This window comes from Phyllopteryx taeniolatus, chromosome 8, assembly GCF_024500385.1.
Source record: "Phyllopteryx taeniolatus isolate TA_2022b chromosome 8, UOR_Ptae_1.2, whole genome shotgun sequence".
NCBI lineage: Eukaryota > Metazoa > Chordata > Actinopteri > Syngnathiformes > Syngnathidae > Phyllopteryx > Phyllopteryx taeniolatus.
Window position 1 is genome coordinate 4,923,056 of NC_084509.1, and position 17,566 is coordinate 4,940,621.

The 17,566-nt window shown below is 40.3% G+C and overlaps 1 protein-coding gene across 4 annotated transcripts in view; it reads left to right on the forward strand.

Annotated features, from left to right (window-relative positions):
* LOC133482193 (mitochondrial intermediate peptidase-like) overlaps positions 1-14,072 on the forward strand; it is a 35,225-nt gene extending 21,153 nt beyond the window's left edge. For 3 of the 4 annotated variants that reach the window (XM_061782027.1, XM_061782024.1, XM_061782026.1), the window contains 3 exons: positions 1,753-1,874; positions 1,949-2,022; positions 7,400-7,587. In XM_061782027.1, the coding sequence (XP_061638011.1) occupies positions 1,753-1,874; positions 1,949-2,022; positions 7,400-7,572 (369 nt within the window). In that variant the 3' untranslated portion in view covers positions 7,573-7,587. Of the gene's footprint in view, positions 1-1,752; positions 1,875-1,948; positions 2,023-7,399; positions 7,588-13,844 lie in introns of those variants that run through there. The other variant, XM_061782025.1, reaches the window with a different exon arrangement.
* The last annotated feature ends 3,494 nt before the right edge of the window (positions 14,073-17,566 follow it).

Genomic DNA, 17,566 nt, shown 5'->3' on the forward strand with positions numbered 1-17,566 from the left:
TGGGACAACTTTTTGGTGAAAAAAATGTTGAAAACCCAATGCTACAAAAACTACGGCATATGAAAACCAAGGTTCCACTGTATATGTAATGATATGATGAGGAGATTATACATTTATATGGTTCCACAGTCATAACGGCCCTCTGAGAGAAACCATAACTACAATGTGGCCTGTGACAAAAATTTGTTTGACACCCCCGACCTAAAGAGACTGAAGGGAAAAAAATAACAAAGCTAAGATGACAGTTTATGGTATTTTGTCAGTTTGGTTCGGAACTGGCCACAGGCTACAAATGAGAAAACTATGGTATCCTCTCAGTGATATTTTTATTCAGGTGCATTCACTCATGGGCTGGACACAGATATATTTATATATAGGTGTGAATGTGAGTACGAATGGTTGTTTGTTTATATCTGCCCTGCGATTGGTTGGCGACCAGTTCAGGGTGTACGAAGATAGCTGGGATAGGCTCTACCACGCCCCCTACCCTAGTGAGGATAAGCTGTACAGAAAATGGATGGATGGATACATATATTAATATACCATTGTGGTATGCACATTTTTACTCACACTTACTTTTACTTTGCCCTAATAAAAAGTACATTGGGAAACAACAAAAACTAGCTTGCATTAAACTCATCAGTTGGATTCAGAATGTTCATTTAGAAGAGCTCCCTGATTCTATTTCACTTTAACATTTTGTGATTATGATTCACTTTAAAATCTTGTGATGACTTCTTTGACAGTCCAGAATGTAGTCTGCCTGACAGCTATGATAGTCTCCACTACAACCACTGCTGTGATCGTCAACAGGATAAGCGCTTTATGGAAGTTTCAGATTTCTAGCCACAATCACCTGAGGCACTGTTCCGTTTTTGCTGACAGAGCAACCGTGTCAAATTCTGCTTTTCTCGTGGTTTTCTGAGCTGTTCTTTCTCAAGTTATTTCTATTTGCCAAGATGAGACTGTTGCATTGCTTGGACCTGCTTCGTCTTGAGTTTCAGTTTCACACACTTTTACCATTATAACCTAAAACTGTTGCTTTGTTTAATCTGCTGGATTTAAAAAAAATGAGCCCTCCCACAGACCTCTTTATTGAATTAGGGTTGTTCATTTATTTGTATCACAACATAAATTCAACAGATCTGTCTTATACTTCGACCTATTATGTTTAGGTAGTCATGATCATGTTATTTTTGTCCCTTAGCAATATAGAATAGAAGCAGTCCAGATGTTTGTCATGGAGAGGTTTAATACATGTTTAGTCTTTTGTGAATCAAGTCTTTGAACTACTGTAGGTCTATAAATTATTATTGGTGGGAGGTCTAAAGGCTTCCCCCCCCCCTGAACTATCAAAGCTGTTGTCTTTCCAAACTTCCTGAATTCCCCAGTAGTCCATATTAGTCGAGCTCATAAAAGAACATCTTCAAGGTGATGGAGAATGCCCCTGGGCAACTGCACACAGAAAAGATGAGACAAAACTGACTACTGTTTTGGAATTTTTATGCTTTATGCTTTGAAACAGGAGTTGCCTGCTTGTGTTTTGATGTTTTGCCATAGAGGTTCATTGTAGGAAAGGTGATATATAATGACAGCAATACAGTCGAAACAGCTCTAAAAGATGAAAACAACATCTCCACTTTGGCTCTATCTCAGGTGGAGTGATTGTTGTCTTTTCAGTAGTGCTTCTCATACATTTGCTTTACATCTCATGAAAATGTCCGTTAAATTAGATGTTATGTCTGTTCACAGGCATGGCAACTGAGATTTAGCCATCTCATCGGTTATGGGGCCAAATACTATTCTTACCTCATGTCCCGAGCTGTGGCCTCCATGGTGTGGAAGCAGTGTTTTCTTCAGGATCCTTTAAACAGGTGAGATGACAGGTTTTGCATCAAAAGGCCATTTTAGTGATAAAGCCTTATCACCTCTCTCGTATGTCTGCCAGGGACATGGGTGAGCGTTACCGTCGAGAGATGCTAGCCCATGGAGGAGCCAAGGAGCCCATGTTAATGGTGGAAGGTAACACACACTCAGGCTATGTTAAACCAGGGTGACCACCTTACCAATGTAATTGAATGAACATGGCTACTCAGTGTTCCATCTTTGAAGAAGTTAATCTAAAGACACCTGTAGCTTTCACATTCCTTCAAGTATTTCAGAACTGATGACACAATAGACTTCAGGCATCCACCCACCATTGCTCCTCTTGATTTTGGTGGTTGATCGACTTAAAAAAAAAAAAAAAACTGTTGCTTGCCGTGCTATTGAATTATCGCTGCAAAGCCAGAGACGAGGTTATGTATTGATCGTTTTTGTTGGTTGGTAAATTCATACAAAGTCCATTTCAGAAACAATAAGGCTATCTTCCGAGTTATACACTTTTTAGATTTTTTTTATTCCCCTAACACACCATTTTTACTAGCAAAAATGCCACAGATTACGTAAAACGGCCAGGACAAGCCTCTGTTGTGTACAGGAGAACATGCTAACTGGACACAGTGTTTCAGACAACTGTCATCCTTATTGAGAGAAGAAACAGTCTGCTAACCAACAGACAGACAAACGTATTTAACTTGAATCTTGAAAATTATGGCAGTTAAAAGAAATTATTTAGATGGAAGATTCTGTGGATCTTAAAGCTCCCATTGATCGCAATGTGTTTGTCATTAGTCTAAGTTGCACAACTGTTAAGCATTCTTTTGAGACATTTACAGATGCTGCGGGTATGTTTTGGCACACTGCGCCCTGTATTTAACAGTTCAACTTACCTTGCAAGCTTAGTTTACAGGAGTGTTGTCAGTTCCCAATTGACGATGATAAATGCCACGTAAATAATGCTGAATCACTACTCTCTGTGACAACCTCCTGCTAATCACAGTTTGTTAATCAAGGGCTTCTGAGTTGAGAATTCCGCCCGATTCATTTAAATGATTTATTCATTCATTCATTTTCCGTACCGCTTATCCTCACTAGGGTCACGGGCCTGCTGGAGCCTATCCTAGCTATCTTCGGGCGAGAGGCGGAGTACAGCCTGAACTGGACGCCAGCCAATCGCAGGGCGCATATAAACAAACAACCATTCGCACTCACATTTACACCTACGGGAAATTTAGAGGCACGGGGAGAACATGCAGACTCCACACAGGCAACGCCAGATTTGAACCCAGGTCCTCAGAACTGTGAGGCAGATGTGCTAACCAGTCGCCCACAGTGCCTAAACGATTTATAATTAATAAAATAACTTCTCTTGGTGTTGCTAAACGCTTACAACAACAACTTTAAAATTACATCACATTTCCTCGACTCCCATTATTTTCTTTGCCATGAAGTCATGTCTCCTACGAACCCAAATAAAAAACAGACGCCTTGCATTTTAAATAAACTGAAAGATATACTTACGACATAAATAGTCAAGCGCTAATGTTACTTTATACGAGTTACAACTTTTACAAGCTTTAATATTAATTTCTCACGGGGTTATTTTTACCCAGTATTTCTATAGTAATATCAAACCCATGAACTTGAATTAAAATGTTATGTATTTTCTTTTCACTGTGATATGTTACACTTTCACGAGAGCTTTAGAACACACTTGCTTAAATTGCATATGCTCGTGTTAGTTGGTTGTTTGAATTGGAGTTGATTGACCAACATTTTTAGGTGTAGTTTAACTTGTTCTCTGTTTCAATGCTGGCATAAGACGTATTTTATTTATTTTTTATTTAGGCTTTACACGATCTGGATTTTTGGGACCGATCACCGAGTTTAAAAAAACGATAACCGATCACCGATCTGATCACAAGATGGAGCAATGTGTCTATTTAAATGACTTGTTAATTTACTGTATATACTTGTGTACTCTATACTGAGTATCTTCAAAAGTATTATCTATTCAGGTCATGTATTCTAATCAAGTCAGGTCAAACCAACATTACAGAAATAATGGGTGCTAATTTACTGTAATTAAATTACTTTGTTGTAATTAGATTACTTCACGCACACCAAAACTTTAAAGCATGATTCGACAGAACGCTGGCATGTTTACGTACAACCGTTAGTGCTAGCACTAGCTTGCTAGGCTACATAACATTTTGTTGCCTGCTTGCGAGCCGTATCATATTAAAAGTACGTGAACATACCTCAAGCAATCCTTGAATTAAAGGATTAAAGGACCACCAGCGCACGTTATCCCCCATTTTGTTCTTATAATACACACGGCGCGATCCATTATTGTTGTTGTCGGCATGGTAACGAGTTATCCGGTCACGTTTGAGTTGACAAGATAAACCCCAGTGATCGTGAAAGACGGGATGCAGTGGAATCGGAATACAAGATTTTTTTTGCAGTGATCTGACATAGTGTAATCGTGAGAGACCAAATTTGTCTCTGTCTTTGTTAGTCTGAGCCACGCATTACGTGTTGGCTGTCTCAGGCGTGTTGTCTGTCCCACACCACCGACATGTTATTTTTTAAAATAACTTTATTTGTTGTCAGATATTTACAGTACTGCGTCAAAAGACACGTGACAAGGCTAAAAATAAACTAGCTTTTGGATTCAAATATACTGTACACGATGGTGATGCAGAGTAAATTGAGTCATTGATCGGATCGGCGAATTATGACATTAAAGCCAATCAGCCGATCAGCATAAAATGCAAATTATCGGCCGATACCGGTCAGATCAGTGTAAGGTCTAGTTTTACTTCAGTGATTCTGACTTCGCTGCAGTGCCAACCCTCAGAGCTGGAGCATGCACGTCACAGACAGGCACACCATTGCTTCCAAACCATGCAATGATCATGTTAATCGTGCAATTTCTTTTGCACAATATAATCTTATTGCAAGTGTTGCACTGAGCTGATTTGTCATTTATTTTATTTATATATGCATTTAAGCCACACTTTCCATCGCCGTTGCCAAAGCATTTCATGCGTGTTCTTCTTCAGTGGTTTCCAATGAGTTCTTATTCGGGTCGACAGACTCGGCATGGAAAATAGGAACCAAAATTTTAAAATATGAATGAATCCGGAATAACCGGAATGTAAAACCAGGTTCCAATTGATTCTTGATGCCCAATCTTAGTCACATTATAGTGTTTTCCAACAAAGTAAAACTGCTGAAGACAGGCAGTAATGTTAATCTTTTTTGGGGGGGGGCATGCGCTGAAAAAAACAAAACAAAAAAAACTCTTCCTATCGCTCCTATTTAAATGCACCTTAAAACGCAACTAACGGAGTGTTGAACAGTTCTTCACTGTGAAAATAACTTGTGCACTTATGTTAGTTATGGTAAAACAGACATTGAGTAACTTAAGCTCGGTTCGTAAAATGGGAGACTTGTTGGGCCATTGGTATTTTCACAAGGTCGTTATAACATAAACTTATAAACTGTCGGAATGCAGAGCCTGGCCCACTCCTGTTACTGAGGATTGAATGATGTGACGTTGCAGCTCCAAGTAGTTGCCATCATTCTGCACTACTCAGACACCATTCAGCATGTACTGGTACTGTTTTATGGACTTGACTAAGAATAAAATGGACATCCAAGAATGTCATCATCTTTGTCTCATGTTGTAATTTGGCAATGTATATTTAAAAATAAACAAATTGGGTTGACAAAAATCTGCAAAAATCCAGCTGATTATGGTTATTTTAAAAAGGGCTAAAATTGGCCGACAGACTAATCGGTTGGTCCTAAGGGCTGGCAGACAGTGTTCAGGAAGTTGAGTAGCATCTACCCCACAACCACCCTCAATTTCCAAACTTTGTTCTGCTGTATGATTTAAGTCTTCAACCCTGTAATAATGAGTAGGCTTTACACGATCAGGATTTTTGGGGCCGATCACCGATCAGCAAGTTTAAAAAAAATAAAATAAAAAATGATCACCGATCCGATCACAAGATGGAGCAATGTGTTTATTTACGTGACTTATTCATTTATTGTATATACTTGTGTACTGTATACTGTATCCATCCATCTTCTGTTCAGCTTATACTCACAAGGGCGTGCTGGAGCCATCCCAGCTCAAATTATTCTCTAGCATTTTAGACAAAAGTTAAAACACCAATGACCTCTAGGGGGCATTCAAGGATTGGCCACTAACATAAGTTTAGTTCCAATCAACATTACATCACAGAAATAATGGGTGCTAACTTTCTGTAATTAAATTACTTTATTGCAATTAAATCACTTTAATAAATACTGTGAATGACATGCTTACTCTAACTTTCTCACTGTCCCAGCTATATGGACGGGTGTTGTCCAGACTTCGAGTCCGTTTGACCGCCCCCCCCCCCATGCTGCGTTGCTTGAACTCGGCATACTCCTTGTGTACATTCTTCAGGTGCTCGATCAAATTTGTTGTGTTGAAGCATTTAGATGACATTCCCCACGACGTACTTCAGTTGTGCACAGACTGCAAATAACTTATGTGTTGTTTTTCTGAGACACCGCAAAATAGTCCCACACCGACGAAATGTTTTTTTCACCGACAAGACTGAAAAAACTTTATTAGCCGTCCGAGAGTTACAGTACTGCGCAACAAGACACCTAGCTTTTGGATTCATACGTGACGAAGACGCGGAGTTAAATGTCTTGTGCAGGGCCGATCGATGACGTCATTGATCGGATCGGCGACTTATGACATGAAAGCCGATCAGCATAAAATGCTAATTATCGGCCGATACCAATAACACCGATCAGATCGGCGTAAAGTCTAATAATAAGTACCCTATATGCAAAAAAAGGTCAACAAACAACTTTGCATATAGCCCGCAAGAATAAATATTTTTATTCACTTGCCTTGTTCGTGTACAACGAGCCATCACCAACTACTGGTCAGGCAAGCATATTATAGCATTTTTAGTTGCTAATTCATGTCAGTGTGAATGGCTTATTTCCTATATTTTCTGGCTGTTGCGTGTCAGGACAAGACTCTCCAATGGAGAAGGTGACTTGGTAGTTAAGAGCAGGAACATCAGCAGACAGGGAGTGTTACTCTAAAGATCTTTCCCGAGGGGCACCTCCTCCCTCTTCCAACAAGGATCCTGCAGGGAAGGCTTATCAATGTCTTATTAAAGCCTGAGGTTGTTTTTTCTTAGGTAATTCAATGTCTGCAGTGAGACATTGGTAGCATCGATTCATTCATTTCTGTCTTTTATTCTGCCCATCATAATTGTCATTTATCACCTTTAGTGTTGACATATTGTTCTATTCACAGCAGGGTCAGGGCACCTCATTTCCTATATCAGGATTTTCCGATGAGAGAAAGAAAAAGTAATTCTTTGAGACAAACACAATGGTCATTGGAGACTGGGAGAAGGATACTCAACCCTGATCCACATCATCCTTTCAAACAAAGGCCCTTGTAAATTGTGGTGTGTAACTTTCCCTTCAGCAAGGCGGCAGAGAGGGCACACCATCAAGCCTCACCAGGACTACACAGTTCCTTGTCTTGTCTGCTGCTGGCGGTTTTCCACAAGAGACAGTGTTGAAATTCAAATCTGCAGAGAGGCATGGAGACGGGGGTGGGGTCGGTGGGGACGGGCTGAAGAGGAAGAAGTGAGTTGATCGAGCAGCTAAACTGACCTTTTTCTGAGTGCCTTTATGGCCTTGGACTGTTCCCATAGCCTTGACCAGTGAGTTTATAAAGTGGATAAACTTGAGTAAAAATGGATATAAAAAGTCTACACACCTCTAATTAAATGCCAGGTTTTTGTGATGCAAAAAAATGAGACTAAGAGATCTAATTTCAAATTTTCTCCATCGTTAATGTGAATTGTCACCATTACAACTCAAGAGATCAGAAGTAAAACTAAACAACTGATTAAATGTTGTTCCAAAAGTGTGCAAACCCTCCTAACACTGGATATGGCTGTGTTCAGAATTAACCATTCACATTCACACATTCATTGTACAGGTGTTTGTTCACACTGTATTGATAGTGGAAAATGTTTTGAAATGGTGTATCTTGGTCTCTTTTTTAATATCACAAAAACAGATAACAGAGGTGTCTAGATTTTTAATATCCACTCTACGTCCCTGCGAGTCATTTTAGTCCTACAGTAATTTGAAAGTACAGTTGCTCTTGTTTTGAGATTTCAAATCAAGGTTTAATGTTTAAATTAATAATAATAAGATGAAGAAGAATCACCATTTATTGTCATGAACATGCATGCACAAAATTTGCTCTCTGTATTTAACCCATCACAGTGAACACATACACATGTTAGTGGAACACTAAACCTTAGTAATTGGTGCAGTGTCTAAATGCCTTAACAAGCACACAGCTAATAGATCAGCTCTCAGAAACTATCCCTACCCTTGAATCCAACACACCAAAATTGAAATGGAACACCCTTGGACCTTGAATATCCTGACCTGGAACCTAACCTTAACGCACTAAAATTGTATTGGAACATCCTTAGTCCTTGAACATCCCATACACTGAACCTAATACACCAAATTGTATTGCAACACCCTTGGAAGAATAAAACAAACAGATAGACAGACCACTCCCTTGCACTTGGCAGAGGTAATAAACTCAATAAGTGGTCTGTGGCTAATGATGAAGCAGCAATCAACAAATGGACTTCAGTTCCCCCGTGACTCGAATGAGGTCAAATAGTATAGAAAGTGGTTCACTTCATTTCATCTTGTATATAGCCAATGATCTTGACAACCATAATTGTCAACATCATGCTTGACCTCTTCCAATGTTTTGATTGTTTTATGCACATTTTCTGTGGAAATTGGTTCTTGTGATCAGTGGTTGCTTTACTGCCTTTATTAGAACACTTTATATTGTGATGGACGTTGTGCATTGAAGGTGCTTAGTCAACTAAGGAAGCCCCCCGGCAGTATGTGCCATTACCCAATTTCTTGCTAATCTTTACAGGCCTCTCCTAAGTGTGGTTTTAAGAAATGGCATCAAACTTCAAAGGTGTAATTACAGAGTCTGGGAGCATATCATTTGCCTGCAGGTTGGACAGAGGTGTAACAGCTTAAACCTAGATATGTTTCAAACAGGCAGCACGGTGGGGGACTGGTTAGAGCGTCTGCCTCACAGTTCTGAGGATTGGGGTTCAATCCCCGGCCCCACCTGTGTGTAGTTTGCATGTTCTCCCGTTTACACTCAGGTTTCCTCCCACATCCCAAAAACATGCATGGTAGGTTAATTGACAACTCTAAATTACCCGTAGATGTGAATCTGAGTAGGAATGGTTGTTTGTTTGTATGTTCCCTGCGATTGGCTGGCAACCAGTTCAGGGTGTACCCCGCCTCCTGCCCGATGATAGCTGGGATAGGCTCCAGCACGCCCGCGACCCTAGTGAGGATAAGCGGCTCAGAAAATGGATGGATGTTTCAAACAGTTATGAGCAGAGAGCTCAAATGGTGACTTGAAGCAGCCAGAAATGTCGAGAAGTGCTACATTGAACTCTGTTCTGCTGCTTTGCATCTCAATACTGTTCATACTACAGTACATAGAACTACAGAGACATTGCTCAAGTTACTGCATGCTTAGGTTTGCACTTGTTTTTAAATGTACAAACGCATGCTCTTTCTAAGTTGTAAGCCCCTAAATGCCTCCAATTAAGTTATGAAAGAGCAGGAACACTGCCTAGCCCAGAGGACTGGGTACCCCGGTTCAGCGAAGCATAGAAATTGGTGGACATTAGTAAGCGGGTGAAATAGGAAGCCATGTTTATTTGTAGGAAGGCAGTAAGCAATTGCTTGGCTTCCTAGACTGTGACTCTCAACTTTATTACCTCTACCAAACGCAAAGGCAGGAGGTGTATGATGGTGTTTTCATCACCGTTTATTGCTTTGTTTGTTGGATTATTAGACGCAAAAACTACACAACCAATTCACATGAAACTTTGTGGAAGGATAGCACAGCTTCCTCCCTTATGTTAAAAAATTATACAATCCTATTATTTTGTATCATCCTTCATGATGTGTTCTGATAACACAATCTAACATTTTTCATGCACTTTAGTTGAATAGTTTTTTTGTTGTTTTTGATTGAAATGACTCGAAATATTTTTTTTAAATCTGATTTTCCTTCATATAAATTATGATAGTATGGTGCCTTGAATGTCTGTTGCCTCATTCTTATCAGAGTGCATGCTGCCAATTGCAGAAAAGTGCTCAGAGCCACAAAAACGTTTCTAGTGCTTCACACTTTTTTCTTTTTTTTTCCCCCACTTTTGCCTTTGTGGAGGTCTGCACTCAATTTAAGAATGGGTAAATTTACCGTACATTACTACCCACAGTTACATGCATGTTTATTGAAGAATGAAGCTCCTCATAAAGTTTCCTCCAAGTGTCCAAACTGTTTCTTGGCAGTATCTCAGATATTTCAAAGCAATATCCAAGTGGCTGTTCAGCTTTTTGGGCCCCAGAGTGCTCATTATGTTGGGCTCAGAGCTGTTAGGCGCTCACATAGGTCATCACTAGAGTTGATACCCATCTCCCACCACCCTTTTAAGTAAATAAACAAGTCATCCTGTGTGTGTGGTCTTAAAACTGAAATGGTGCGTCGTCATTTAAAACATCCTCTGGTCACAATGATGCTTCGTCATTTAAAACATCTTCTGGTCACAATGAGCAGGCGCCAGCTCAGTTCTTCTTTAGCTTTGCTCAGCAGTGAGTGGAATTTTGAGATTAACACCTCTGTGTTCAAAACATTCTGTGTGTGTGCATGTGTAGTGTTGGGGAAGGTTATGTGTGGTCCATTTTTACTTGAAGGCTCCATATTGCTCAACTATTCTCTTCCCCAACAATCCAATCAGATCCTCCTGAGTGTTGTTATGGCTCCAACGTTATCTTGGCAGTCTCCTACAAATTCTCCCAGGGAGCTGGGCTGAGAGGTTTTGCTCCCAGGAGCGTTTTTTTTTGTACATCTCCCCAGTACACGAGTTTAGATCAAAAGTCCAGGTCAGGTTCCACTAGAGAACAGGCCTTACCATGGTTGTCCAAAGAAGTTGAGTACAAGTTCTCAATATCATATTTACAGGTTGTCTTAGGAAAAGAGACGTATGAGTGCTGCCAGCATTGCTCCAGAGGTTGAAGGGGTGGTGGTCAGGCTGTCAGTGCTCAGACCATGTACTGCATACTGCATCAAATTGGTCTGTACAGCTGTCTTCCCAGAAGGAAGCCTCTTCTTAAGATATGATGCACAAGAAATCCTGCAAACAGTTTGCTGAAGAGAAGCCGACAAAGCACATGGATTATCAGAACCATGTCCTGTGGTCTGATGAGACAACAATTTGGTTCAGATTGTGTCAAGAACAACAAGTTGTGCAAAACGTACTGAGACAAACAGTTGAACATGTGCTTTAAAATGTTTAGTCAAATTAAGAGTATTGTGCATTTTAGGTTCATCCTGAAATCTCACCTGAAAGCCAAATATCCCTAACTTTATGGTAGTGCACGTGCCCTGCGATATGCAGGTGACCAGTCCAGGGTATAGCACTACAGAAAATGGGCAGATGGAATACACTAACTGAAATAACAGTCATTGTGTTGGATCTGCTGGGTCTTTATTTTCAAAGAAGGTCATTGGTGCCAATTGATACGGAGAAACGTCATTTTTGTTGGAATTGTGCGGTCACAGAGTGTCAGGGACCTTGACGTTCTGTATCATCTTGTAGCCACAGGACAGGGTGGGGCGGCGGCTCGGTAAGAGGAGACCACTGTCTCTCACGACTGAGCCTCATACCCAGTTTCAGCTTCTGTGATACACTCCTGTGCATTCGTGTGTGTGCGCTGGGGGTATGTGTTTGTGTGTTTTCTTACTCGGTGAACCTTTTTGCATCACCAGTCATGCGTGCCAGTACAGATGTGTGACCCATGCAGGAAACCCAGTCAGGGAGGTGGTGCGGTTAGAGCGTGTATTTACATTGGCAGGTCCACAGGGCGAAACGAAACGACTTCAAAGCGAGCATCCTACTGAAGTGCAAAGCCAGCAAAGGGGAGGGAGTCTTCCACGCATGAGCTCATTTACAAATGTACAAAACACACACCACACTCATGTTTACTCAACAGTATAATAACAGTCAACTGTCTCATGAGAGTCACGTGTGTGAGTTCACCTGTTTTTTTCAGACTTTTTGTTTGGGAAGAAGGCACATTTTAATAGGAACGCAACCTTTTTATGAAACTCTTTTTCTCCGTGATGACTTTTGAGAAGCCAAACGCACGCACACGCCCTGAAGCCTGTGTGTGTTATAACATTGACGAATGAGAAGAAAATACTTAAACTAGCATAGCATGTCTATTTATAATAATTAGAAAAACACTGTAGGACAACACTAAAAAGGACACGTTAGAATGTAAAGTAGTCAGTGTACAGCTTGTATAGCAGTGTAAATTTTGTGTCCCAATAATGCCATTGTCTAAATGGCTGGCAATAAAATTGAGGACACTCTAAGTGAAAATGTCCCAAAATGTCAATATTTTATGTGGCTACTTTATATCATGCATGCATCCAAATCATTCGCCTTTCAGCCATCCAAACAGATAAAATTTCTGAATATTACTCCGCGGCGGACTAATATGCGCGTGCATCGGGACGAGGTTCCGCCTGTGTGCTCGCGACCTGCTTTGTTTGGATATGTCACAGGACTAGACGAGACCAGAAAAAAACACTTCCGCCGCGTCTGTTGTTAAGAAGCAACGGTACTTTTACTCCGTTGCAATGATCTAAATGTTGTACTTTTATTTATCAATTATTGCTTATTTATCAACTATTTCGTGCGCGAGACTACGACTTCGACTTCCGCATTGGCCGCTGTTTGCGTCAATCCAATTTAAGCGCTAGTGACAAAGTTAGTCTAGTTCACCAATCTAACGACACAAGAAAGTCACATGACCGCACACAACGGCCATAGGTAAAACTAGATAAACCAGCCCGGTTGATTGTCGTGCCTCCGTGGCGGCCATGTTGGGAAGGTTGTCGTTAACAAGAAGGCGCACTACTCGCGTTTACATATCGACGAACAAAAGCAACAGCTTTCATGTATTGTAGTATTTGTCTGGCACTGTTTGCCCAAACGTGGATATTTCAGCTCACTTATAACTTGAGAAAACACCGTGCAGTAAATTGCAGATGTTTTGCCTGTGCATACACACACACACACACAGTAATATCAGAATTTGCGCATTCACATTTTATTTAGTAATTCTTTTTTTAATTGATGTTCCTGCTGTGGTTTAAAAAATCAGAAGTGACTATTTAGTAAGTACTTTGAGGAATTATTTCGCTGTGTACTTTTTACTCTTACTAAAGTAATTTTTTGGAGGACTACTTTTTACTTTAGTCACATTATTGTCAAGTAACAGTACTCTTACTTGAGTACAATGTTTGGTTACTCTACCTACAATGATTTTAGTCAATTATTTTTCAGAATGAGAGTGCTTAAAGAGAAGGATGTTATTCATGTGGCACAGCTTGAATCAGGCATCAGGTACAGGTGGAGATGGGCCTGGCACAAGTTGGAGCCCAGAACAAAAAAAGCAAAGAAATTGTACAAATTTAAGATTAAAATTAAATTTGCCTATCAACAGCAGTTTTTCTGCGTGAATATTTATTTTGCCTTATTGTCATCTTCAGTCTTCCAGATTGCTGAATTTATGTTCAAATAAAAAACATTCTCTGCGGGGAACCCCCGCCCTTCAATGTTTTTTTTTTTTTGGTCACCTTTTTCATGCCTTTGGTGTTTTTGCATGTCTGTTATATTTATGACAAATATAATACAAATTAAATCAAATAATTGCATGTCCAATCTTAAAAACCTCATGTATTAATCTTTTTGAGTGTGTGTTGTCTTGTGTCACAGGTATGCTTCAAAGGCGGCCCACCATAGAGGACTTTGTGGAGGCGCTGGTGTCGGAGCTCCATCCAAACTTTGAGACGTTCATTATGGACTCTGAAAGCTGAAATGTGCTTTTTGGGGGGGCACAAGGACATTTGCTAGATGAATAAAATGTAAGTGTCCCACAATATGTGGGGATACATGCAAGGCCTTCCTACCTAATCTATAATTATTATAAATGTAAGAACTTTATATGATGATTACATTTTTCATGTGTTTCATGGAATATCCATCCATTTTCTATAGCGCTAATCCTCATTAGGGTCATGGGTGAACAGAAACCTAACCCACTGACCTGGGCAAGAGGCAATGTACACATAGGACTGGTTGTCAGCCAATCGCAGGGCACATATGGAAAAACAACCAGTCACACCTATCGACAATTTAGACCATTCAATTAACCTAAGAAGCATGTTTTGGAATAAACGGGGAGAGCAAGCAAGCTCTACACATTATGGTATTAACCAAATGAATATGTTCAATAATTTGCCATTTAAATCGCAGGATTATTTTCTAAATGAGCAATTTTTTAAATTTATTTTTTTGGGTTATATCCACTTCAGGAACACTTGAATCAGTACTTTCTGCTTACACCAGAATCTTTATTTTTTTTCTCTTTACATAAATATCTGTACTTCTGCTTTAAGACAGAGCTTATTAAAAGTAGGAGTGGCAAAAGTAATCACAATTAGTACTCCATATGAAAAAATAATGCAGTGGAAATTCCCATGACCTGCATCCGTTTAGCAACCGTCCTGTGATATTGGCGCCCAATGCTCAGTCACGCTAAAGCCATAAAGACAGACAGATATGGGAGCCTGTGCTAGGCTTACAAGTAGTCCATATTAACACGTTCATACAGTCGTTAGCAGCTCGGGTTCTGCTGAAGCTACTTCCTGCAGCTGTTGACGCCCTGTCAGCACTAGTGTTAGCCTAGCACGGTTCCGGACCGTAGACGGGCATAAAGTGATTAATTACGGTGGCAGTCATCAGACGGGCTGCTCTGATTACCAGTGGTGGGAAGTAATGAAGAACAAATACTTTTAAGTGTACTGCAGTAGATTTTTCTGTACTTGAGTATTTTTCTGAAGCCCCTTTTAATGTGGTTGGTTGGTTGGTTGATTGATTTGATGTAATGGGCTCCAAGAGTGTAAGCCTAAAAAACAGGATCTTCTGACATTGAAAAATTCTATGTTTATTCTTAAAGGATCATCTGAAAATATAATTAGCTAAATTAACTTCTTTTTTTTGCAACATGTTTTTATAGCATAAAAGCCTGCGCCAACACTAGCTAGCTACCAAAACTAGTAGTGCATATAATTGCATCCATTCATTCATCCATTTTCTGGACTGCTTATCATCACTAGGGTCGCGGGCGTGCTGGAGTCTATCCCAGCTAGTTCTGGGCGAGAGGCGGGGTAACCCTGAACAGGTCACCAGCCAATCACAGGGCACATATAAACAAACAACCGTTTGCACTCAAATTCACACCTACAGGCAATTTAGAGTCTTCAGTTAACCTACCATGCATGGGGATGTGGGAGGAAACCGGAGTGCCCGGAGAAAACCCACGCAGGGACGGGGAGAACATCCAAACTCCACACAGGTGAGGCCGGATTTGAACCTTGGTCCTCAGAACTGTGAGGCGCATGTGCTTACCAGTCGTCCAGTGTGCCATCTATTCATTAATTTTCTGTACTGCTGGTCCTCATTAGAGTCGCGAGTGAGCTGGAGCCTCTCCCAGCAGACTGGGTGAGAGGTGGGGTTCACCTTCAACTGGTGACCAGCCAATCCCAGCGCGCATATCGACAAACAACCCTTCACACACACTCATTCACACTTATGGACGATTCAGACTCTTCAATGAACCAAACATGCATGATTTTGCAGTGTGGGAGGAAACCCGGAGAAAACCCACGTAGGGTTGGGGAGAACTGCCCACAGGAAGGTCACAGTCCGCATTGAACTCCCCGACGTCAGAAGTGTGAGGCAGATGTGTCAACCCATAAATATAAAGGCCAGATACGCCAGTGCGCTTCTCTTTGCCAGCTAACCGACGTGGCAGCCATGTTGGGAGGTCGACATTCCCATTAAAGGCAATGCATGGCTATTGAAATTATGTCGTACCTTGCTCATTTTTAAACCTATTTTCATGAGGGTTACTTTTTGCCAGCACCAAGGTGTGTGCTATCAATACATATTTGAAAAAAGACCTCAAAATATTTTTACCTGTGGAGGGTTACTATTCCCAATTCACTTGTGATAATTGTACCGCGTCGTACACAACCGTATACAGCACAGTGTACCAGAATCCTTGGTCTTTTGGTTTTCTTCCACACGTGTAATGCGCTGACGACTTTGACCCTCCTGTCTTAGCATCACAGTAGGCACGCAGCTCAAAAGGGGCGTCATATCTAACTATTTATATCTATGTGCCAACCACTCATCCACTGTGCCACCTTTGTATATCATTGACAGTAGTAAAAGGTTTTTAAAATATTACATTGTCTTCCATGAAATGCCCTTCTCCCTGACCTAGATAAGGCCAATTTGACTACATTTTCTGTTGATGTACGCATCAATTGAGTGGTTACTTCCATTGCCTGTGTGCTACCCACTGGCCACGACGTTAGTTACGCCTGCACATCTTAATGAGAGCCAATATAAAAAGCACTTCACACTATCAGATATATAAACCTGTTTATTGTTATACATGTAGTTAGTAGACTAAGGAAACTCAAATCGTTATTAATTAGAAACGGCTCCCAGTACAAGTCGACAGAATTATAAGCTACAATCAACACCAATCATTAGTTTTTCTTTATTTATTTGCAGAGTAATAATACAGGGTGTATGTGAAGGGCACCAAGTGTTTTGCAGGTCTGCCTCACAGTTCTGCTTTTCGGAGTTTGAATCTCTGCTCCTTCCTTCCTTTGTTGAGTTTTCTCCAGGTACTCGGACTTTCTCCCACATTCCAAAAACATGCATGTTAGGTTAGTTGAAGACTAAATTGAATGAATGTTATCTCTATGTGCGCTGTAATTGACTGGCGACCAGTCTGGGGTGTACACCACCTCTAGCCCAAAGTCAGCTGTCATGCCCTTTTGCTCACCTGCAACCCTAATGAGGAGTCGAGAGCTATAGTTTCTTTGTAGAAACTTGATAGGATTTGCCAAATTAGTTTATAGTCAACATGATTCAAAAATATTTTGCTGCTTGTTTTTTTAAAACTGTGACCTAAGGCTGCACCCATGCTTAATTGGTCATATTTAAAAGGTCCTAAGTCTTAAATTTGTCTCCCTAAAACCTACATATACACTGCAATATAATAATTCACCACTGTTAGCTCTCAATAAATTAGAATATCATAGAAGACATTCAGTAGTTCAATTCAAAAAGTGAAACAGACGTTTTCTACCAAGACAAATTATCATCATATATATATATATATATATCATTTCTTTCTTTTATCATTTTGATGATATAGCTTACAGCTATCAAAAAGAACAATACACATCAATAAATTCGAAAATTACATGAGAAACTATTAAAATAATTTGTAATATAGAATTTAGGTAGTAATTGGCCTTCTGAAAAGTATTTTCCTGTGAGTTGAGTGCATCTTAGTTTCACTTTTTGAATTGAACAACTGAAATGAATCAACTTTTCTGCAATGTTAAAATGTA